A 25422-nucleotide genomic window follows, 5' to 3' on the forward strand; every position below is an offset into this window, starting at 1 on the left:
TAAACTGTCACATGAATGTGTATAGGTATTGTGTATATATGAATTTTAAAATTCTAGGATAAACTGCAGAAACGTAAGACATGGTTCTCTTCAAGCAGTAGAATTTCAAGTGCTTTCATTTTCCTCTTTGTATCATACGCACTCTCCAATTTGTCTACAATGAACACATATTAAATGTGTAACTTTTTTTAATGGAGACTTTTGTTTTTAAAGAGTGCAGAGGACTTGGAACCATTGCCCCAGCCAAGGGCAGGGGAGTGGATTCCAGGCTCCTCCAGAGTCCCTCTGAGCCTCTGTCTCCACAGAGAGCAGTCTCCCCCTGCTGAATGGTGCTGCCCCAGCCCCAGTAGCACCTGGGCCTTCTCACAAACACAGCCAGGGTTGCTGACGTAACTGACCCCTCCACCGTAAGGGCTGGAGTTAGCAGTGTGGTCTGCCTAATGGTTCTGTTCTGTTGCGTTGTTAATCATTATACAAATAACATGTGTTTGCCGTAGAAAACTCAGAAAAGACAGATAACCAAAGGGAAAAAAATCTCGCGTAATCCCACTGCCTGAAGAGAAGACTATGCTGTCCCCTGCAGTCTTTTTTTTTAAATAACCTTTTTATTTTGCAACAGTTTTAGATTTACGGCAAAGGTGCAACAATACTACAGAGTTCCCATATACTCACACCTAGCTTCCCCTAGGAGCCCAGGTGGTGGAGTGGTTAAGAGCTCGGCTGCCAACTGAAAGGTCAGTGGTTAGAATCCACCAGCTGCTCCTCAGGAGAAAGATGCGGCAGTCTGCTTCCTTAAAGATTACAGCCTTGGACAAGCTCATGGAAGTTCCACAGACATATCCAAACTCCCTGAGGGACCAAATTACTGCGCTGAGGGCTGTGGGGACCATGGTCTTGGGGAACATCTAGCTCAATTGGCATAACATAGTTTATAAAGTTCTACATTCTACCTTGGTGAGTAGTGTCTGGGCTCTTAAAAGCCTGTGAGTAGCCATCTAAGATACTCCACTGGTCTCACCCCGTTGGGAGCAAAGGAGAATGAAGAAAACCAAAGACACAAGGGGAAGATCAGTCCAAAGGACTAACGGACCACAACTACCACAGCCTCCACCAGACTGAGTCCAGCACAACTAGATGGTGCCCGGCTATCACCACTGACTGCCCTGACAGGGACCACAATAGAGGGTCCTGGACAAAGCTGGAGAAAAATGTAGAACAAAATTCTAACCCACAAAAAAGGGCAGACTTACTGGTCTGACAGAGACTGGAGAAACTTCAAGAGTATGGCTCCTGGACACCCTTTTAATCAGTAATGAAGTCATTCCTGAGGTTCACCCTTCAGCCAAAGATAAGACAGGCTCATAAAACAAAATGAGACTAAAGGGGCACACCAGCCCAGGGGCAAGAACTAGAAGGCAGGAGGAGATAGGAAAGCTGGTAATAGGGAACCGAAGGTCGAGAAGGGGAGAGTGTTGACATGTCATGGAGTTGGTAACCAATGTCACAAAACAATACGTGTACTAACTGTTTAATGAGAAGCTAGTTCTGTAAACCTTCATCTAAAGTACAATAAGAAATAAAAAATAATAATAAAATAAAAAATTAAAAAATGGTTCATTAAAAAAAACAGATTACAGCCTTGGAAACCCTATTGGGCAGTTCTACTCTGTCCTCCAGGGTTGCTGTGAGTCAGAATTGACTCGATGGCAACAGGTAGCTTCCCTTATTAGTAACATCTTACCTCAGTATGGTACAGCTCTCACAATTAATGAACCAGCACTGATACACTATTACTAACTAAAGTCCATACTTTATTCAGTTTTCCTTAGTTTTCCCCTAATTCCCTTTCTCTGTTCCAGGACCCCACCCGGGACACCACATTACATACAGCTGTCACGTCTCCTTAGGCTCCTCTCGGCTGTGACAGTTCCGACTTTTTTTTAAAAAAAAAAAAAATTAGCAGACATAGTTTTCTTTTAACAAAAATAGACCTCTACATACATTCTATTTTGGAACCTTATTTTTTCTTTCACTGAACACTTGGGTGTCCTTGTATGGTGCTAAATTTGCTCCTGTTCTGAAGTTTATTTTAGTAGGTATCTTATGTCCTTTGGAACACACTGCATGATGTGAGGTTATTTTTTCTGCAGATTCTACCACATTATCATTTGAGTTTAAAATTAGAAACACACATGCTTGAGTATGCATCGGCCATCCCCGAGGGCATCTACGAGAAAAGCAGCCGCTGTCTCTGGGGAGGAAAACAGGTGGCTGGGGGTAGGGGTGAGAGGGAGACTTCCTTTTCACTGCATACATTTGATTTTTAGACCTGTGCATGTATTATATATTCAAAAATTTAAACAAACAAACAGAAAAACCCCACACCGCCTAATTTACCCTGTCCACCCCTCCTTCCCTTTGAGGAAGGACACACCCTCTCGGGGTTTCCCTGTAGGTCTGCACAGCCAGCATCACAGACCAGGAGCCAAGTGAACTGAGGAAGGCAGTGCTGGGCCTGGTGGGCCATGGGGTGAGGGTGCGGGGAGAGGGGTCCTTCACAGCCAGAGGGCCAAGCCCGGAGAGCAACCATGGGATGAAAGAAGAGGTTCTGGCCCTGAACCTCTACCTCCCTGATGATTCTGGGCAAATCCCTCCTTTTCACTGGACATGATGGGGCTGGGCTTACCCGCTGGCCTGTGACGCCCCTTCAAACTCCAAAACTCTCAGAGAGTAAGAGACTGATATCCTGCGGTGGGAGGCCCGGGGCATCGGTTAGGATTAGGAGCTCATCACGGGATAAGCCGAGAAGTGGCAGGAATAGAGAGGCTGATGGTGAGGCTGGTGGGGACCAGGTTAAGCCTGAGGAGCCAGGCGCACAGGGGTCGGAAGCAGGGACAGAGAGGACCCTGAAAAGGTCTACACATGCGAGCAGGATGGCAGCAAATAGAAGGAGAAGGTGGGTCCTCTAGCGCCAACCCCGGACGGGGGCACCCAGCAAAGGAGATGTGTTGAAGGGTCGCTGGGCCCAGGTCAGGCTGAACCTGAGCCCAGCTCTTCTTGCAGAAGGACTCCACACTGTAGGGACCAGGGCACGGCTAGTCCGCCAGCCCTGGGGAAGTGCATCAGAACGCACATGGGCTAAGCTCCCTTTGGAGCACTTGTACCTTGAAGGAAGTTTTATGCTATAAACATCCGACATCCTGTGATGTCCTTAGGAACTCCAAGATGGTACGTGGGGTCATGCTTTGGCCCCAAGTCTGCAGCGTCCAGGAGAGAAACAGCCTCTTATTTCCTCCTGCCTCTGAGTCTTTGAACATACTGTTCCCCTCTCCTGGACGACCTTCCCTACACACCTGGCAAACTCCTATTCATCCTTCAAGTCTCAGCTTAGACACCACCTCCTCCAGGAAGCGTTCCTCACACTGCAGGGTACAGCATGGGGCTCACAAAGCACCTGCCACGTCCTCCCTCATAGCACCCTCACAATTGTGTGCTATAATTGCCCCTGAGCAGCCCGTGAGTTGTGAGTGAAGCTGGGGACCCTGTCCCCTCTGACTGTGTATCCCTAGCCCCAGCGGAATGTCTGGGTACAGAGATGCCCTGTCAACACTGCTGGACAGATGCTGAAAAGTTGGGGCACTAGAGGGACCAAGTCACACCTAAGGAAGCTAGGTAATCTGGCAGCCCGGATCCACACGGCAACCTTTGGAAATTACATACAAGGACGTGAAGTGGCTTGGCTCCCCCTGCTGGCTCAGGACATAAGACATCAACTCTCTAAAGGACATAGCAGTCCTCATGAGGAGTCCAAATTTGACCCCCCAAAAAAATCATTCCAGAATTTTTTTCTGCTGCTTCTGACAGCTCCAGGAAGGGCTCCAGTTCCGGGACACAAACTGGGATTCTACCTAGATCCCAGAGAACGATCCAGGCTTCCCCCTGCGCCAACCCCATTCTTCCTCAGGCCCCGCCTCCTCATGTCTGGAGGGCAAGACATTTGCTGCCCAGGCTTCTCTGGTCAGGGTTTCCATCCATCCTTTCTTGCCATCCTCCTGGTCACCACTTGAAGTTGTTATTGTTGTTATGTGCCGTCGAGTCAGTTCCAACTCACAGAGACCCTACAGGACAGAGTAGAACTGCCCCATAGGGTTTCCAAGGGGCAGCTGGAGGATTCCAATTGCTGACCTTTTGATCAGCAGCTAGCTCTTAACCACTGCGCCACTAGGGCTCCTGAAGTAGGAACTGCCATTTCCCCATCACACAACAAGGCCTGGAGGGAGGGAAGGAGGCTCCGTTACAGTCGAGTCCTCCCCACTCACACGCAAGGCAGCATCCTAGCCTCCCAGCTGGCTGCAAGCCCCGCCTGCTACATTGTCCATATGAGGTTTTGGGTGACCTTGAGGATGGTCTTTACATGTAAAAGAGAACACTCAGCAGTTACTTTGGTTTTAAAAATTAATATTCAATTTATTAACGTTACAAATGAAAAGACCTAGTTTTTCTCTAAGCATGCAGCTTACAAGCCTTATTCTATATATTTATAAATCCATCAAATGCTGAAAGTCCCTCTCCAGGGACCTTTGATTAATGGGTGGCTGCATTTATCAACCTGCTTGATGACACTTCTTTAAACACCGTAAACTGCATTTATGATTTCAATTTCCTTTTTTAAGAACTTTAGCTGATCTTACTTTTCACATACTTTAAGTAATTCCTAGAATTCTGATAAATTAAGGGTATAATACGGTGAGGCTTAAATATGCAGTATTCCGATACGTCACATAAGATTGGAATACTCAGTAAGATTTCCATACGAAATCCCAAATCTAAAGCCATTACTCGATTATCCATTTTAAATTATAACTAAAAGTCTAATCCACTTGAAAAGGCCAAATTCTTTTAAGTATTACAAATATTTGAAATTCCAAACATGCACAATTTCAACATAAAACAGTACCAGTGTGGGTTTCATTTTCTTACTTACATTTCCATGCTTGATTCTAAATCTTTCTGGGGTTAAAAGAGACTTTTCCAATAAGAAAACTATTACCTCACCCAAATGATTTTGAGATTACCTTCCCAAGCCAATTCTGAGAGAAACCATCTTGTCCAGGTGAGGTTGGGTGACAACCTGGGACACTGTTGCTAAAGACAGACAGGGCCATTTTTCTCAGGGCCCTGACCTACAGGCCTTGACCAGTCACAACGACGATATCATGGACTCCGAATCAGCAAGAACTGGTGAACCCCTGAGGCCGTGCCCAGGTCTAAGTCTTATCTCCACGCTCTCAAAGAAGCCTCTAAGCCTCGCTTAAGAGAGTTATATCACTGAACTGCATTCTGCACTTTTTTGTTTTAAAATTATTTATGTACTTTACTGTCTAGTGCTAAGGATCACTGGGTTTGTTGGGATTTTGTATTCTTTTTGTACCTGGGTAGGGCTACACCTTATATATATTCCAGTGACCACTCAACTGGATTCTGGGTCTTCCCAGCTTAGTCTGACTCTAAGTCAGGTCATGCAAGAAGGCCATTGCCATGACACACCCCGCCCTCCAGTTGGGGATTTGGAAGCCTACCTTCAATCTTCGTCTTGAAGTGGGGGTATTTGTTGATAATGTCCACCTGTTTCTTCCAGTCAAATTCATTCCTCCAGTAGGAGAGGATTTTCTTCAAATAGTTGGAGTTGAAACCGTAGTGGAAGTAGCTCTCCTCCAAAGGCGGCCTTAAACGGGTCTTATCAATCCTCCAATGTAAGTCCTGAGGGGGTGGGGTGGGGCACAAGAGAAAGCTTGTTTCCAAAAGGCAGAGCAAAGCCTGAAGCCGGCACACTAGAGTGGTGGCAAAGCAAAGGTTCATCGGTGAGGATTAGGAGCGCAGGTCTGTAGGCCTGTGCTCAGGGGTGGTCAGGTTTATCCCAGAAGAAGCCTCCTTGTTTCCCACGACAGTGACTACTCTCGAAGTATGGGTGTCCTTCACTTTCCACTTCAGGTTTACTTCTCATCTTTAATTTCTTAAATGTATGACTTATATATAGCAGGGTGATAAACCCCAGTGGTGCAAACTGTTAACACGCTAGGCTGCTAACTGAAAGGCTGGAGGTTCGAGTCCACCCAAAGGTGCCTTGGAAAAAAGTCCTGGTGATCTCCTTCCAAAAAATCAGCCATTGAAAACCCTATGGAGCATAGTTCTACTCTGACACACATGAGTGAGGTCACCATAGGTCAGAGTCAACTCCATGGCAACTGGTTCTTGGTCATGTATAGCAAAGGTCAGCAAACTGTTTCTGGAAAGGGCCAGATAGTAAATATTTTAGGCTTTGCAGGCTGCAACTACTCAATTTTACCCTTGTAGCGTGAAATCACCTACGGACAATACACAGACAAATAAGTGTGGCTGTGTTCCGATAAAACTTCACTTATTCAACAAAATTGGAATGTCATATAATTTTTTGGTGTCACAAAATATTATTTTTCTCTTGATTTTTTTTCAATCATCTAAAAATGTAAAATCCATTCTTAGCATGTGGCCATATAAAACGTGGGGGCAGGCCATGGTTTGCTGACCCCTGATATGCAGCATCGAATGTTTCATTATAACCCAGCTGGGATACACATTACGGACCAGGAGAGAGGGTGCAAGCTGAACAGGCATGTAGCAGGTTAAAGAGACCAGCCCCCAGCGGAGAAAGTTCTCCTCTGTTCACGGAGCATCCCAAGCCTTCCCAGGGCTTCCTCCCAAGTGCTTCAGGAACCCCCAGGTGATTTCAGAAACCTTAGAGGGAGTCTAAGAACTCACTAGGGGACTTATTCTCAGGGCTCAGACTCTGTCCTAGATAACGAGGCCCTACAGAGTCTCCGGGTGGTGCAAACAGTTAATACACTCAAGTGCTCACCAAAACGTTGGCAGTTTGAGTCCACCCAGAGGTGCTGCAGAAGAAAGGCCTAGCAATCTACATCCCCAAAAATCAGCCATTGAAAACCCCATGGAGCACAGCTCTTCTCTGACCCACACATCGCCATGAGTTGGAATCAATGGCAACTGGTATATGTATACCACAGGAGTCTCAGCCTGGTTTCTCTGGGTGACGTCCAGTTCCTATGCTTTAATCCCTTCCTCCTCTGAACTCTTGTGACTTCCTACCGGTGCCTCTTATGGCATTCATCCCTATTAATCTTTCAGCTAAGTTTTCTTTGTACACATTCCTTTTCTCACCTACTGGACTATGTGCTATTTGGAAGGGTCTCTCTCTTCTTCCAAGCACCCAGCAGACTGCCTGCTCACAGGGGGTGCTCAGATACCCACAGAATGAAAGAGAGAGTGGACAGGGACACTCCAGGTCCCACCCACCCTCTGGCGCCGCACAAGCCTAGCTCCTCTGTGAGGCTGCCCTCTCATGACCCCACCCCACTGGTCACTACCCGCCTGACTCCAGCCCTGTGTGGTGGAGAGGGCAGCGGCTTTGGAGTGAGACAGGCCTGAGTCCACATCCTGCTGCTTATTAACTCGGTCACCTTGGACGGTGTGCTTTTATGTCTCTGAGCTTCAGTTTCTGCATCTGTCAAATGGGAACAACAGTCCTCACTCTACAGGATTACTGCAGGGACTGAATGTGATAAAGAATGGCTGGGCACACAGTAGGTGCTTCATCGATGCTGGCCCTGCCTTCTCAGCGCTACAGAGTTTACACCGGCACCACCCCACTTTTCGCTCGGGGCCGCCGGGAACCTGCTCACTTTCTCCCGTGAGCCCACTCCCACGGTTTCAGGTGGGGCACAAAGGAGGTGAAAACAGCTGCTTTCTGTGAGCACTTCATTGTATCCAGCTGGCACCTGCTCTCTGCCTGGGCACTGCTGGGACCTTGGGGAGGGAAACGGGGTGCAGTGGAGGGGAAGGAGCAGAAGGAATGTGGTGGGTGGCGAGCTGGGACGCCTCTCTGGAGAACCTGTGTCTGCTCAGTGGGGAAAGAGTAGACACACTAAAGAGGGGGGCCACTTCCCAAGCCCCCAGCCCCTCCCGGTCCAGCCGCAGGCCCAACCCCAGCCTTGCAGAAATCACAGATAGGGCTTCCCTACTCCCCTTCGCTCAGCCCTGCCTGGGAAAAGGTGCCTTACGTTGATCTCCTCGTCCGACGTTTCCACCTTGAAGGGACGGATGCTCTCGTCCTCCCCAGGGGTGGGCCTCGTCCCCGGCCCCCACCACCCATATTCAGTGGGCAAGGTTTCTTCCTTGTCCTTGTCCCGAGAGACAAACCAGTAGATGGCAAAGCCCAGCGCAGAGGCGAGGAGGATCTCCAGCCACATGACTTCTGCAAGAGGGGGGAGACTCCGTCAGCAACAGAGACCACCCAGGCCCACCCCAACCTTGGGGCCGGAGACCCCAGACACCCACGAGTTCCTGTCCGACCCTTGATTTTATGTATTTACGAACTAAAAAAAAAAAAAGCATAATATAGAAAAATTGGGAAACAATAGAAAATCACCCATAATCCTACTAAGCTATGAAACTGTCAACTAGGATTGGAAAAATACGAACCAGGGTTGGCCTCTGACAGCCCCTGGTGTCGGCGTCCACTTCTGTGGCCTCATCTGTCCATGAGGGACTTGTGCTTCAGGCACTTGTGAGAAGGCTTCTCTCACGCCCTCTCAAAGCCCTCCCCATGGGAAGAGGAGTGGTGGGCTCTGGAGAAGGATGGAGCCTGTGGCCCAGCCCCCTGCTCTCTCCCTGAAAGGGGCCTCAGGACATCCAAGGGGCAGGAGAGGTCTGGGTGCTAAGCGGTTAGGTTCCCTTCAGGGGTGCGTCAGGAAACCCAGCCACAGCTCACATGTCTGCTGTGTCTTGATCCCCATTTGTCTGATTCCATGTCTTTTTTCTCAGAAGGGGGAGAGAGAGGAGCTCAAACCCATAGCAGGAAGATTCTGGTCCCAGCATTGTTCTCTAGCTCATCTTCCACACTCCCAGGGAAGTAGCCCCAGAGAACATGCCAGAGGTCAGAGGGGGGTGGTGCTGGCTGCAGTGCAGTGAGGACCCAGCGGGGGGGGGGGGGGCGTGTCTGCGCTCAGGCCCTGGCCGATTCCACCCCAGCACCACCACTGAGACTCTGTCTTGGAAGCTCCGGGCAAGAGAAGCCCAGGCCCTGCTGGGGAACCCGCACCCTTCCTAGTCTCTACACGCTCTATGCTCCACAGGTTAGATGTACAGAACCTCCCCTGGACCAGAGCCACGTCACTTCATGCCCAGATGACTTTCAAGAGAGGCAACCTCCAACCCCACGTCTCAGGTCACCAGCACGTGTCTCAGAACCACCGCAGCGTTCTGGACATTCCCTGTGTGCCCCAGCCCCTGAATTTGGGATGAAGAGCTGGCTCACCTCCCCCTGAAGCTTAGAAGTCTCAAGGTCTCATTTTCTCAGTATGGACTGTAAGTCCAGATGTGCCTGAGCAAAGGCCTCTGCCACCCGAGCAGGGAGGCGGCGTGTGGTTTGCTGGCACCCGCTCTGCCCCCAGCCTGAAGACAGTTAAGGCTTTTCTCTTTCAATCCCAAGTCTGACCCCAGTGCCCTATACGTGCCAGCTGAATGGATGATGATGCCAGCACTCCTACAATTAAAACAAGGTAAGGGATAGCTGGTTCCTGGATGGTGCAAGTCGTTAATGCACTTGACTACTAACCAAAAGGCTGGAGGTTTGAGTCCACCCAGAGGTGCCTCAGAAGAAAGACCTGGTGATCTACTTCTAAAAATCAGCCATTGAAAACCCTATGGAGCACAGTTCTACTGTGACACACATGGGGTCGTCATGAGTTAGAGTCGACTCCGTGGCAACTGTTTTTTTTAAGGGATAGCAGGAGATGAGTCCCTCCTATTTTAAGGAATTCAGAAAAGAAAACTTCCACAGGCTTCCCCCATTTCCAGAAAGACCCTCTGTCCTGGCCAGGAAATTCTACCCTTTGAGAAGATGACGAAGAGTCAGCTTCTAGCCTCTGTGATATCTTAAAGCAAGCCTAGGCTTCGAGTCTGTGGGACATGTGGGGGAGCGTTGAGAGGAGCTGGAGGGCAGAGGCCCCCAGCAGCAGCAGTAGAAGGACACAGTCCACCTAGCAGAGACTGTCAGCATGGGCAGGCAGGGACTGTGTCTGTCCTGGTCATGCCCTAACCAGGTCCACCCAAGCGAGACACTCAGTCAATATTTGTGCAAACAGTGTATATGGTGGAAGCAAACAGCATAAATTTTGCATGAGGTTGTAAAGGGAGCTGCAAGCATAAAGAACAATAAAGAGGGGTCAAGCAAACCCCAAGTTCCCAAGAGAACTTTACAAACTGTTCTCCTTACCTGACTTCAGCAGAGCGAGGTCAAGAGCACCGTGTCACTGCCCTCGGGATAAAATGTCCAACTTTCCCTTTTCTAGACAGAATTATCCAGCACTCTCATCTGTCCCCGCGGCCTTGCATCCTCACCCTTTAAACCTTTCTCGGGAAGCGGGGAGCAGGGAGCTCTGCGCACAGCCACACTCGAGGGCCCAAGGCTGCCACACGGAGGCTGGGCTTTTATACAGCCTCGCAGGCCTGCCGAGTCAGCAGATCTGATGTGTGCACAGCGTGTTATCTCCCTGGACTTCAAACAGCAAACTGAACCATGCTAGCCCAGAGACAAAATGTTGAAAGACTGGTACTCAAGAGCCCACCTCAGTGAATGGGCAAGGTCCAAAGCAAGGAGCACTACAGCGGCTCAGGGCTTGATGGCTAAAAACCAGAGCAAAGTAAGACTCAGATAGAAACTGAGGAAGCTCCTATCTTGCATTATCATTAAGATAACAAGAATATTAATGTTTGGCTCAAAGACAGGGCTTCAGGGTCTCTCATCTTGGATTTCAAAGCAGGTTTTACTGCAGGTGCAGGTACGTATATTTGCAACCCAGTAACTGCCCTTCGGAGCCCTGGTGGTGCAGTGGTTAAGAGTCTGGCTGCTAACCAAAACGTCGTAAGAGTTTCAGTGTACCAGCTGCTCCTTGGAAACCCTGTGGGGCAGTTCTACTCTGTCCCACAGGGTTGCTATGAGTCGAAATTGACTCGACAGCAGTGGGTTTATTTTTAACTGTGCCCTTTACTTAGTGTTTTGGTTGTTAGCTGCCATGGAGGCAGCTCCAACTCATGTCAACCCCATGTACCACAGAACGAACCACTGCCCAGTTCTGCACCATCTTCATGATCGTATGTCTGAATCCATTGTTGCAGCCACTGTGTATTCTGAGTGCCTTCTAACCTGCAGGGCTCATTTTCCAGCACTATCTCGGACAACTTTTGTTGTGATCCATAGGGTTTTCATTGGCTAATTTTTGAAGTAGATTGCCAGGTCTTTCTTAGTCTAGAAGCTCCACTGAAACCTGTCCACCATGGTGACCTTGAAATACCAGTGAGCATAGTTTCCAGCATCATAGCAACAGGCAAGTCATCACAGCACGACAAACTGACACTTGGGTGGTGGCTGATGTAATAGTGGGAGCAAATCCACACAAAGCAGGGTGCTCTAGGTCAGCCCACGTAACAGACGTTGACTGTCTGCAGGTAGGCTTTCACAGATGTGATAAAGCAAAGTATGTGCAAATCCACACACTAAGGGGCCACAATTCATCAAAATTAACTTTTCTTTTCACTTATTTAAGGCAAGGATCAGAGGAGGCAAGGGCCTTGCCCCAAATCACATGGCAATTGTGAGAATTAGAATTTAAAGCCAAAGATTAATTTCCCATCTGTCTTTCGGTATGTTGCACCCCTCTCCCCCAGTCTTATCTCCCCTCAACACCCCTTTTCAGCCCTGAGCCTTCAAACCTGCTCTCTGGGACCCCTAAGAATACACAGCAATGACTGCCCGGGGCCGCAGCCTTCTGCCCCAGCATGCCTCCCAGGCCTGCACATCTTTCCCAAAAAACTGAAATAACAATAAACAAAACCTTCCCCTTGCTGGGCACAAGAAGAGCTGAGCTTCAATGGAGAAGAAGGTGGGCCAAGTTGTTCAGGGCCTGGCTTTTGCCCTGGAAGGGGTGGGCCTGGAGTCGGACCAATCAGAGTTCATGCTCCCATTCTACCTTCAGCTTAGTTCAGCCACACACTCTTCATTTGTAACCTAGTAAATCTGCTAAGCTCATGGTGACCCCATGTGTGTCAGAGTAGACTTGTGCTCCAGAGGGTTTTCAGTGGCTGAGTTTTCAGAAATAGACGGCCAGGCCTTTCTTCTCTCCTCATCTGTAAGTTATGATAACTATTGTCCCTATCGCCCAGGGCACGGAGGAAGGACTTGGAAGTGCTAGGCCCACAGCAGTCTGGTACCTGCTGTGCCAAGCTGCCCTCGGGCCTCTGAGCCCCTCCCCAGGGCTGCTGAGGGGCTGCTGTTTTATTTGGAATATGAGAAAAAAAAAGGTTTAAAGCTCAATAACCAGGGCTCCTCCCTGTCTGCCCAGCTCCCTGGACCAAACCTACTGTGTGTGGAGCCAGCTGTTGGCTCTCTCGTTCCTCCCCAGGGTGGTTCCTTGGGTTGCGCTAGTGGAGGCAAACACCACAATGGGGAGTGGGGAACTGTTCACAGTGAACCCAAGCCCAGCTGGACTCTCAGGAGCAGCAGGCCTGGGTGGGGAGGGGTGGCACTAGGCAGCTGACAGAGCTGTCCCCTCTCCAGGCCTCTCTCACTGCCACCTGCTACCTAACAGGAAGAAAACTGTTGCATTGGCCCACCCTCTGCAGGGCCGACCAGTCAGAGCCACTGGACATAGAAGCCGGAAGGGAACTCAGCAGTCTCGAGTCCAACCACCTTACTTCAGAGCTGGGGAAACTGAGGCCACAGGGAAAGTGATTTGCCCCAGGTTATGGGGCCAAGGATGGCACCTCTGGTATGAAGGGAGAATCCCTGTGCTTCCTGTGGGCTGTGGTAATTGCTCTAGGGCAGGTTCCTCACTCTCAGCACTACTAATATTTTGGACCCAATAATGCTTTATTGTGGGGGGCTGTCTTGTGCATTGTAGGGTGTTCAGTGGCATCCCTGGCCTCTACCCACTAGATACCAGTGAAATGTCCCTCCAACTCTCCCCACCCCCTACAGTTTGTGACAACCAAAAATGTCTCCAGGCATTACCAAATGTTCCCAGAGGGGTGAAATCACGCTAAACTGAGAACTACTGCTCCAGACCAGTGGGTCAACTTTAGGGTAGATCAGAATCACCTGGGTAGGAGGTTGACCCAAGATGGTGGACTAGTCAGATGCACTAAGCCATCCTGCTGCAACAAAGACCCAAACAACCAAGTAAAACTGATACAGGGGTCAATCCTGGAACCCTGAACTTTAAATGAAAGGATAAAGTATTAGATCGGACCCCACTGAGAAGAAGAAACTGATATAAAACAGCAAAGGAGTAGAGATACACAGTGGAGGTTCCCAGCCAAACAGCATGACTCAGCATGACCATCTTGGAATAAAGCCAACAACCTTGCACACAGAAAAGCAGCTCCCCAGAATTCCCAAAAGGAGACAGAGGTACAGCACAGACACACCCAGGGCTAAGTAAGACCACATTTGCTGGCTGCAAGTCAAGGAGGAGCTGAGGCTCTCTCACCCGCTAACCACAGGAGAATGCTCCTATAACTCTCACCCCTCTGGTGCACAGCAGCAAGAACTGCCCAATTCCAGCAGCCCCAACTGCCAGGAACCACAGTACTAACCCACCGTATTGCCCCCCTCCATTTATCCCCCTCTGCCCCTGCCTTCACCCCTCTTCCTGCCTCTCTCCTTAGCCCCGCTGGCCAGACCCCCAGGCCCTTCCCAGCTGGTTCAGCCCCAGCTTTACGTACTCCGTAGCCCCAAGGGAAACCAGCCCAGACACCCAGACCCCTCCTGGCCAGCTCAGTCCACACATCACTGCGCTCTGCGGCCCTGAGAGGAACCAGTCCACCCTACTGCAGGCCCTACTCCAGCCCCTGGCCCTGACCCAGTTCATGCCACAGACAAATGACCCATCTCCACCCCTCTTCCCCCTGCTGGACTTGCCCTGCTGCATCATAGCTGAGCAGCCAGCCCTGCACACTCAGACAAGGTAGTGAGAAATATCGTGCCCACAGACAAGCAAGCAACAAAACATGCCCAGCCTGCCCGGCCAGACATAACTAAACAAAACAAAAAAGCAGGGCAAAACAAACAAAGCTACAATCATTAAGTAAAGAAACTAATACCTGAATGTCTCAGAGACAGAAAACAATATCAAAACATTAAAAAATAGGACAAGATGGCTGCCGTAAGTGACCAAAATAAAGCACCAGAGGACCTTCTGGCAGAAGAAAAAGCACTGGAACTACCTGACAGGGAATTCAAAAGTCTACTATTCAGGGCTCTCCAAGAGATTAGGAAAGAGATCAAGGAAAACACAGACAAAAGCAACCAAAACATAGTCAAAAGCAAAGAAAACACAGACAAAGCAATAGAAGAATTCAGGAAAATAATACAAGGAGAAATGTCAAAATAAATGTACAATTATAAATCATAAAAAAACAACAAGTATAAATCCAAAAGATAAACAACAAAATTTCAGAAATGGACAATGCAATATAAGGTTCTAGAAGCAAATTTGAAACAATCGAAGAATCAGCAAAATTGAAGACAAATCCATGGGTGCCACTTTGTTTGTGGAAAATTCAGAGAAAAGAATGAAGAAAACTTAAGAACTATGGGGGATATAATCAACGGCAAAAATTTGCATGTGATCAGAACTCCAGAACAGGGGAGAAAACAGAAAACACAGAGAGGATCATTGAAGATTTGCTGACAGAAGACTTCCCTAATATCATGGAAGATGAAATGCTGACCATCCAAGAAGTTCTATGAACCCCACGTAGGACATACCCCAAAAGAAAGTCACCAAGACATATCACAATCACATTTGCCAAAACCAGACAAAGAACGAATCCTGAGAGCAGCTCAAGAACAAAGAAAAGTCGCATACAAAGGGGAAATAATAAGACTAAGCTCTGATTACTCAGCAGAAACCACACAAGCAAGAAGGCAATGGGATGACATATATAAAACCTTAAAAGAAAAAAACTGCCAACCAAGAATAATATGTCCTGCAAAACTCTATCTCAAACATGATGGCAAAACTAGGACATTTCCAGATAAACATAAATTAAGGGAATTTGTAAAAACAAAACCAAACTTTTAAGAATTATTAAAGGGAGTCCTTCAGTTAGAGAACCAACAACATCAGACAACAACCTGAATCTAGGACACAGGCCAGTATCAGCCAGATACCGACCTAGGTAATGAAATGTCAAGGATAAAACAAAACTAAAAGATTTAAAACACAGAACTAGAGACATCAATCTGTAAATGACGGCAACACCAGAACAATAAAAGGGGGAATACGTAGTGTAGGTATAGAACTTTCAAACAGAGAGGAAGTCAACGTGGTATCAAGCAATAAAAGACCAGTTCAAACTTAGGAAGATAAGGAAAAATTTCAAAGCAACCACAAAGAAAGTTAACAAACTACTTATCAAAATAAATAAATAAAATCTCAGTAAACACAAAATCTACAATAATGAAAGAAATGAAAAAAAACTTCACAACAAAAAGAACTCAGCACAAGAGAGTAAGAGGAACAAAGAAAACCTCAGCACCACAAAAAAAAAGCACTACAAAACGCGAGCAATAAACTCATACCAATCGATAATCACACTGAATGTAAATGATTTAAATGCATGTGTAAAGAGACAAAGAGTGACAGAATGGATAAAAAACATGACCCATCAATATGTTGTCTACAAGAGACACACCTTAGACACAAAGACATAAATATTTTAAAAATCAAAGGATAGAAAAAAATATATCAAGCAAACAGCAACCAAAAAAGAGCAGGAGTGGCAATACTAATCGCAAAATAAATAGACTTTAAGGCAAAATCCACCATAAAAGACAAGGCAGGACACTATATAATGATTAAAGGGATAATCCACCATGAGGACATAACCATAATAAATATTGACGTATCCTACGACAGGGCTCCAAAATACATGAAACAAACTCCAACAGTATTGAAAAGAGAAATGGACAGTCCCACAGTAACAGTAGGAGACTTCAACACACCACTCTTAGTAAAGGACAGAACATCTAGAAAGAAACTCAACGAAGATACAGAAGATCTAAAGGTCACAATCAACCAACTTGGTCTCAAACTATGGTACATACATACAATGGAATACTATGCAACGATAAAGAACAATGATGAATCTTAGACACATCTCACAACGTGGAAGAATCTGGAGGGCATTATGCTGAGTGAAATAAGTCAATCGCAAAAGGACAAATGCTGTATGAGACCACTACTATTAAAACTCATGAAAAAGTTTACACAGAAAGGAACAATCGTTGATAGTTACAAGGGAGGGGAGGAGTTGGGAGGGAAAAACACTAACTAGATGGTAGATAAATGGTAATTTTGGTGAAGGGTAAGACAGTACACAATACCGGGGAAGTCAGCACAACTTGACGAAGGCAAAGTCATAGCAGCTTCATAGGCTCATCCAAACTCCCTGAAGGACTGGGTTACTGGGCTGAGGGATGGAAACCATGGTCTTGTGGGACATCTAGCTCAATTGGCATTAACATAATTTATAAAGAAAGTAGTGTCTGGGGTCTTAAAAGCCTCTGAGGGGCCATCTAAGATCCATCTACTGGCCCCATCCCGGCAAGAGCAAAGGAGAATGAAGAAAACCAAAGACACAAACGAAAGATTAGTCCAAAGGACTAATGGACCACAACTACCACAACCTCCACTAGAATGAGCCCAGAAAAACTAGATGGTGCCCACCTTCCATCACCGACTGCTCTGATAGGGATCACAACAGAGGGTCCTGGACCAAGCGGGAGAGAAGTGTAGAATAAAATTGAAATTCACACACATACAAAAAAGTATCAGACTTGCTGGTGTGACAGAGACAAGAGGAACCCCAAGAGTATGGCCCCCAGACACCCTTTTAACTCAGTACTGAAGTCACTTCCGAGATTCTCCTTTCAGCCTAAGATTAGACAGGCCTATAGGGCAAACAATGAGGAACGAGCTTCATAGTTCAATCATGTATAGGAGACTAACTGGGCACACCGGCCCAAAAGCAAAGAAGAGAAGGCAGGAAGGGACAGGAAAACTGGATGAATGGAAACAGGGAACTTAGGGTGAAGGGGAGAGTGCTGACACATTGCAGGTTGGCAATCAATGTCACAAAACAATTTGTATATTAATTATTTAATGAGAAACTAATTTGCTCTGTAAACTTTCACCTGAAGCTCAATAAAATAAAAAGAATCAGTGGAGAACTGGTTAAACCCAGAGTTTCTGATTCAGTCAGTCAAGGGTGGGGCCAGAGAATTTGCATTTCTAACAAGTACCCAGACGATGCTGACCCTGCGGGTGAGAACCACCGCTCTAGAGTACAGCATGGGCTCTAAGGCTGGGCTCTGTGTCCTGCTCCTGAGCCCGAGCCCAGCTCTAAAGATACAGGGTCCCAGCTAGCAGATGCTGAACGAACACTTGTGACCGGGTGGGAGGACCTTCGGCCTTTCTGCAGGGTCAAGAGGAAACACCATGAGGAAACACCACCTCCAGAGTCGCAGGGGGCAGAGAACCCCGGTGCCTCTCTCTGCCCGCAGCACTGGTGAGTGGGTTCCCTGCAGGAAGCTGGATACACACGCTGCCCTCTGGGAGGGCGGACCCCACGCCTCTGGATCCATGGTATCCAGGGCTCCCCTAGAAAGCTGAAGGAAATACTACAGCTCTGGGGGTGCCTGCTGCCCCCATCCAGGTCCGTAAAAGGCTCGGTAGCCCAACTCTCAATTTTAGCCAACTCTCTTTTCCTCGGAGGAGCAACCAGGGAAAGTCCATAACCTGTCCTTCTCACAACCTGCAAGATAAAGTCTAAATGCTTCGCTGGACTCCACGCTGCAGCCTGAAGTCTCACTGAGTGGCCTCTCTGTCCCTGAAAACAGACCTCCAGCCTAAGACGCCCTCCATTTCCCTGTCAAAACCCTGCTCCTCATGGAGAAGTGAGCAAAAAGCTGCCCTTGACCCCCCCAGCTGCATGGATTCATGCCCCCCACCCCGACCTCCTGTGGCCCCCGTGTCTTCTCACTCTTGTGAGCTCATCATAGGACTTCAGCATTAAGGAGGGCTTCCTCGGGGCACTGCTCTAAGCACTCTGCATAACATAACTCCCTCAGTCCTCACAACAACCCCAAAACCCAAACCAAACCCGTTGCTGTCAAGTCGATTCTGACTCATAGTGACCCTATAGGACAGAGTAGAACTGCCCCATAGGGTTTCCAAGGCTGTAATCTTTAGGGAAGCAGACTGACGCGTCATTCTCTCGTGGAGTGGCTGGTGGATTCAAACCTCTGATCTTTCCGTTAGTAGCCGATCATTTAACCACTGCACCAGGCTCTTTCACAACCCTAGGAGGTGCAATTATTATTCCTACTTTACAGATGAGAAAACTAAGGCAAAGTAACTTATCCAAGGTCAGACAGACAGTGAGTGAGGGAGGCAGGATTCAAATCCAGGCAGCCAGGTTTAGCCCCTTCATCTCCTAGTTGCCATTGAGTTGACTCCAACTCCTGGCAACCCCAGGTGTGTCTGAGTAGAACTGTGCTTCATAGGGTTTTCAATGGCTGATTTTTTGGAAGTAGACTGCCAGGTTTTTCTTCCGAGGCACCTCTGGGTAGACTTGAACCCCCAACCTTTCTGTTAGCAGCCAAGCATGTTAACCATTTGCACCACCCAGGGATTCCAGCCCCTTCACTAGACCACCTCTATTCGTTGTGCTTTGTTACTTGGGGAAGTCTGTGGGATCAAACTGTGTGGGCCTTGAAGGCAAAGACTATGTCCTTTCAGCCCTAAATCCCGTGTGCCTTGTCTATAAAACGTGCTCGATAAATCACAGGATCTGAATACTGGAATAGCCAGGCTCCTCACAACAAAGACAGTGACTGAGCCTCAGGCAGATCGGGGGTGGCTGGCTGGGTGTGGGTCTGAGCGTCTTCCCTCTGCTTCCACAGCCTCAGCCAGAAGCTGGGACAACGCTGCTGTGACTCTCAAGTCACCTTCCCTGCAGGTTCCTATCCCTCCAGCTGAAATGAACTTTCCTCTGTCTTCCCTGTCGCCCCAAGCGCAGGGCTCTGCACCCAGAGATGCTCAAGGTCTCTGCAGCCACACACATGAGCTGGAAGGCCTGGTTTCAGTTCTGCATCAGGGTGGTGGGGTCTCAGTCCTGCAACTGGAAGACTCAAGCAAAACATTTACCTTTAAAGTAAAAGAAGATATGTGGAATGTACTGTCAAAACGGAAATTGAGGCAATATTCCTAGAAAGAAACTAGGATAAATCAAAATGTAATGGGAGACTTTCATACAATCACTTTGGAAAACTGTTTGGCAGTATCTACCAAGGCTGGGAGGCAGTGGTAGTTCCAAGGTAGAATTCTTGTTGTCGATGCGGCAGACCCAGGTTCGATTCCCTGCCAATGCACCTCATGCGCAGCCACCACCCGTCTGTCAGGGGAGGCTTGCATGTTGCTATGATGCAGAACAGGTTTCAGTGAAGCTTCCAGACCAAAATGGACTAGGAAGAAAGGACTGGGGTCTACTTCTGAAAAATCAGTCAGTGAAAACCCTATGGATCACAACAGGCCAATCCAAAACCCATCAAGGGGAGGGCTCAGGATCAGGCAGTGTTCTGTTCTGTTGTGACAGAGGTCACCATGAGTCAGGGGCTGACTCGACAGCAGGTAGCAACAACAACAACTAAAGCTGAACATATACAAACTCTATGACTCATATACGAACTCTATGACCAACCAAAATTAGTCCATACCTTCATCAAGTCACAGAGTAGAATGTTCATAACAGCACCATCTATAATAACCAAAAACTAGAAACAACCCAAATGCCCGTCAATGAGAGCTTGTGGTGCAGTCACACAATGGAATCCAGTACAACAAAAATGAACCACCTATACCTACACACAACAACAACGACGATTCTCACAATGCTGAGCAAAAGAAGCCAGACACACAAGAGCATACACTGTTTGATTCCATTTATATAAAGGACAAAGACAAACAAAACTAATTTGTGATGCTAGGCATCAGAATGGTGTTTCCCCTTGGCGGTGGGGGCTGGGGCCCAGGCACCCAACCTCCCCAGTGGTTACAATGCGCAGAAATGGGATAGGTCTGTATATAGCGACCTTGTAGGACAGAGTAGAACTGCCCCATAGGATTTCCAAGGAGTGGCTGGTGGATTCAAACTGCCAACCTTTTGGTTAGTAGCTGAGCTCTTAATGACTGTACCACCAGGGCTCCCTGTAGCCTAGAAAAGAGGGACCTGAAGAACAAGATTTGGGCAGGTGCATTGATACAATTCAGGGGTACACAGAGCAATCCCGCAGTCACAGGCTCCCCCCATAGCCAGCACAGTGCCCCTCAATGTGACAGCCTACCTGGATTTTGATTCTGTACTCAATGAAACCTACTGATTCAGAATTCAGCCACGGGCATCCTGATTTCTGGAAGGGATGATGTTGGATGGCAGACTGGAGGGATTTAATCAGCATAACCACCAGTTGCCATCAAGCTGACTCCAACTCATGGAGACCCCATGTGTGTCAGAGTAGAACTGTGCTCCACAGGTTTTTCAATGGCTGATTTTTCAGCAGTAGATGGCCAGGCCTTTCTTTTGAGGTGCCTCTGGGGAGACTCGACCCTCCAGCTTTTTGGTTAGCAGTCAAGCACGTTAACCGTTTGCATCACCCAGAGGCTCCAGTCCCAGCATACAAGAGGTAAAATGCAAATACCTTGTAAGTTTGGTGAAGCATGGTGACCCCACTGTGGGCATTACTACTTGAGAAGCCAGCCTGGGCTTACCTAGAGAACTTCCATTCCATACCAAAAAAACCAAAACCTGTTGCTGTTGAGTCAATTCCTACTCACAGCAACCCTACAGGACAGAGTAGAACTATCTCACAGGGCTTCCAAGGACGCCTGGTGGATTCGAACTGCTGACCTTTTGGTTAGCAGCTAAACTCTTAACCACTCCGCCACCAGGATTTCCCTCCATTCCATGACACCCTTCAAAATGGCAACTCCGATACCATTGACTTTAGGGACTGGTAGATCTTATAATTTACAATCAGGGAGCTTCTAGCTTGCTTCCCTCTTCAGGTAGTTCAAATCCCAGCTCCCTCATTTCCCAGTTTGGAGGCTTTGGGCAAGTTATCAGACTTCTCTGCGATTCTGAGGCCTCGTCTGTAAAATGGGCATAACAACACCCACCTCACAGGCTCACTGTGAAGACTGCCTTGTTCAAAGCTGCTGCTTGGCAAATGTGTGCTCCTTTCCCTTCCCCTAAATCCCTTATAGTGTGCAGAATCTCAGTGCTGGAATAGACCCAGAGGAGACCCTGTCCCTATTAGATTATTTAGCCACTTAGATGCTCGTGGTCCGGGAACCTCTGCGTTCTCCCGTGCCTTCACCAAGGACAGGCTCGGGAGGACAAAGAAAAGCACGAGGCACCACCATACAGCTTCAACGATCAACGTATCCCTGGGGTAGTCTCTGCTCCTCTTTTCTATCTGTTCTAAGGAATGACATTCTCAGCATTCAGGGGCGGAATTCTGTTTACTAAGCGTTTGCGTTTCTTGGGAGAACTGTATTTTTCTCTTCTGTGTGGTCAGCTCCTGCTGCTAGAGAAAACATTCCAGCCCCTCAAAACACCAGCATTTAGGAAACGCCATGAAAAATGCAGAAGGAAGACAATACCAAATGAGAGCGTCTGCTTTACCATGCTAGTACCTGAAATTAGAGCTTAACTGACCCTTCAGAAGTTCCGAAAAATATATTTTATCCAATTAGTTTTTTTTTTTTTTTTTTTACTGTCTTTGTAATGCAGTTTTCCAGAATACTGACAAAATATTGTGCTAGAAAAGCTAGGATGGTGGCGGGGAGTCTTTCAGAATGAAAGCATTTTTCGGGAAGTCACAGTACCCTCCCCAAGGAAATCAGTCTGCCTAGCTAGGACAATGTATTTTCTCTTGTTGTAAAATTTGTTGTTGTTGGTTAGTTGCCATTGGGGAGGCTCTGACTCATGGCTGATTTTAAATACAATGACTGGGGTTACTGGTGATTTAGTTATCAGACGCTGAGCTTAGAAGGAAACCTGATGAGCAACAACTGACTCCAATGATAAGAAATGTGGCACAGTGGTTAAGAGCTCGCAGTTCGAATCCAGCAGCTGCTCCCTGGAAACCCCACGGGGCAGTTCTATTCTGTCCTATAGAACAGCTATGAGTTGGAATCGACTTGACTGCAACGGGTTTATATATATACATTTTAATTCCCCAAGTTCTCTACCGAAGTCAAGTTCTGGGCATGCATTTATGAAACCTGGAAGGAAATCAGGAATAAGTGTGCAAGCTGAAGAAGTTAGCTGAGAATATAGTGACCTCAACCCTTAAAAGACTGATAAATGTGAAATATTTGCAACTGACTGCTGATGCAAGCGGAGCTATTTTACTTATATTTTGTCTTTCTGGTTCTGATTTAAACATAGGCGGCCAAAGAAAATAGGCGCTTTGTTCTCCGCACTGTTAAAAAGATTAATATTGGCTCATCAACTGTAACAAATGTACCACAGAAAAGCAAGACAGATAGGAGAAACTGTCTGTGGCGTCAATACGGAGGTGCGGGGGGTGCAGACAGCACCGCGTTTTACTGTCTGAGGTGGTGACAGCGTGCGACGAAGCCAGGCGGGCTGCGGGGCGGTGCTGGGGCTGCGTGTCCTGCCAAAAACGCGGACACATGCAGGTGCCCATTTGCAAGCAGAAGCCGAGCTCACACGCAAACCTGGGCCCTGTGCATCGCCCCTCCCTCCATCTAACGGCGCACACCCGCAGGGCTCCGGCCAGGCCTCAGGGCGCTGCTCCGCGGCGAACCTCCCCCACCCCACCGACTGCGAGAGACTGCCCTGCCCACTCCCGTGACTGCGCCGGGCCGGGTGCTGAGCCCGGGAGTTGGGCGGCCCTCCAGGCCCCTCTCACGCCACCTTCCCGACGCTGCGCCCCCCTCCAGATGGGGCGGGGACGGGCGTCGTGACCACCGCCCCTGGAGGGATGTGCCAAACGCTCGCACGCTAGCCTGGAATGGGGGGGCCGGGCGCAGGGCGCGAGAAGCCCCCTCTGTCCCAGGGCGCCTTCCCCTGCCGGCCCGAGGGCTTCGCTCTAACCCTTTCCATTGCCACCCGGAGCTAGCTGCGCAGCCCCACTGGCTGCCCATTTCTCTGCCCCGCCAAAGAGCTAGTAAGCCCGTGCCCCAAAAAGGAACCTCGAAGGCCAGGGGGTCTCCGGTAGAGGTACCCCTAGATTGCAGCATGCCTAAGGTGGCCCTTAAAGGCGGCCCAGCCGCTAGTGAGCGCTCAGCGGGACTGCGTGTCCGCCATCCATTCCCGGCCCTCGGTCCAGGCACCCGGACCCTGGGGGCCGGGGCCAGTCCACCGGCGCCCCTGATTTTCCGGCCCCCGTAACCTCGGGGCTGGGGTGGCCGCGCTTCTCACCGGAGCCGGGACTCTGTAACCCGCAGGAAGGAGGTCATCACCCAGCAGTCCAGCCTCTGCCTGCCTGTCCCCCCCGTCGGCTTGCAGGGAGGGAGAGACTCTTGCAGGTCCAGGGAATTAAACGATCTACACAAAAATGTGACTAAGGATTCAGTGTGGTCTGGTAAGAGAAGAGGTCCATGGGGGTGTGGGAGGGGACACCAACCTAGTGACGCCACTGGAAACTGTGCAGGGGGACGGGGTGTATGGGAACTCTCCGTACTTCCTGTACAATTTGTCTGTAAACCTAAAACTGTTCCAAAAATAGTTTACTTAAAAAAAAAAGTAAAAGGAGAGAATAATTAAAAACAAAACGAAAAGGTAAATTAGTTCAATGATTTAATTGAACGTAATATTTCTGTTACCTTTGGGGCAAAAATACAAGTTTTAAAATACATGATTTAAGATTGATATTGAAAGTGAGAGTGAATTATTTCCCTGTAATTTGTGCCAAGAGTCTTTTTTTTTTTTTTTTTTAATTTGAAAGTAAATAAGAGATTTGCACTGGTGCCTTGGGAAAGCAAGCATAAATACACTTCTGGAGCATGGGCTGGTTCAAACACTGAGTGTGACTATAAACCAGACCCTGCAGGCTCAGGAGTAAGTCACAGCCCTGTGCCTGCAGGAGCTCCAGGTCCTAAAGGACAGACAAACAGGAAACAAACACCCATCTGGGGGTTGCTGCAACCATGTATGTACCCAGATGGTAGAGAAGCTCCAAAAGTAGGAGTGGTTAAATCTGCTACAAAAGTTTCACAGAAAGGTCACAGACAGGGTTTTTAAGGATGACTAGGAGTTTACCAGGCAGAAAATAATGGGGGCGGGGGGTGGAATCCAGGTCCCTGCCTGGCACAAATGATCTGTACTCGTCTACTCACCTAAAGGTTGGCGGTTAGAACTCACCCAGCGGGGCCATGAAAGAAAGGCCTGGCAATCTGCTTCCATAAAGATTACAGCCAAGTAAACCCTATGGAGCAGTTCTACTCTGTAAAACATAGGGTCACCGTAAGTCAGAATGTGATGGCAGTCAGTATGGTTTGAGGACAATCCAGGCAGAAAAGAGATCGTGTGCAAAGAAATGGAGGTGACAAAGTGTACGACGTAGGTGAAGAACCGCAAGAACCTACTTGGGTATTGCAGATTAAGAGCTGACAATTACAGACTTCAGAGTGCAGTGGTTTCATTTACTTCTGTACTAGCTGAAAGAAGTCCCATACCTTATCTTTTATAAATTGCTACTTCATCACGATGAAACTAACCAAGAAGTTTTAACTTAGAAATCGTGTTTGCGGTTCCGATGGCCATTCTGTACATTACATGCCGAGAAGAGCAAGGTAAGGAAGGATACTTGGGGATGGGAGGGCTTCATGGCTGCATGAGGAAAAGCTAGCCTGGGCAGGGGACCACCTGAGCCCACACTTCACTCCAGCTGCCCTTAGTGAGCGACAGATAAGCTGTCACACTGAGCTAGCATGGCAGACTGCCAGCGATGTTCTCCTCTTCTTCCTTAGCAATGGAATTTTTATTTTAGTTGGAGCAGCCCAGCTAAGCACTAAATTTCCCGGCCCCCTGTGCAACATGGTATGACAGTGTGATTAAGTTCAGACAAAGAGCTGTAAATGTATTTAGGGGAGGCTCGCCAATGGTACAAATTGTTGTGTGAATTAAAAAAAGGCACCCATTCCTCAAAACACTTCCATCTGTCAAAAAATTAATATACTGATTTTGGAACAAGAAATCTCATTGCCATCTGCC

The 25422-nt window shown here is 48.1% G+C and overlaps 1 protein-coding gene across 1 annotated transcript in view; it reads right to left on the bottom strand.

Moving 5' to 3' along the window:
* EPHX1 (epoxide hydrolase 1) overlaps nt 1–23853 on the bottom strand; it is a 34759-nt gene extending 10906 nt beyond the window's left edge. Inside the window, exons 1-3 of the mRNA XM_004375893.2 lie at nt 23629–23853; nt 8115–8308; nt 5580–5760 (exon numbers count right to left, since the gene is read on the bottom strand). Of these exons, the coding sequence (XP_004375950.1) occupies nt 5580–5760; nt 8115–8303 (370 nt within the window). The 5' untranslated portion in view covers nt 8304–8308; nt 23629–23853. The remainder of the gene's footprint in view (nt 1–5579; nt 5761–8114; nt 8309–23628) is intronic.
* Nucleotides 23854–25422: the final 1569 nt, after the last annotated feature.

Source organism: Trichechus manatus, unplaced genomic scaffold, assembly GCF_000243295.1.
Source record: "Trichechus manatus latirostris isolate Lorelei unplaced genomic scaffold, TriManLat1.0 scaffold00039, whole genome shotgun sequence".
Classification (NCBI taxonomy): Eukaryota; Metazoa; Chordata; class Mammalia; order Sirenia; family Trichechidae; genus Trichechus; species Trichechus manatus.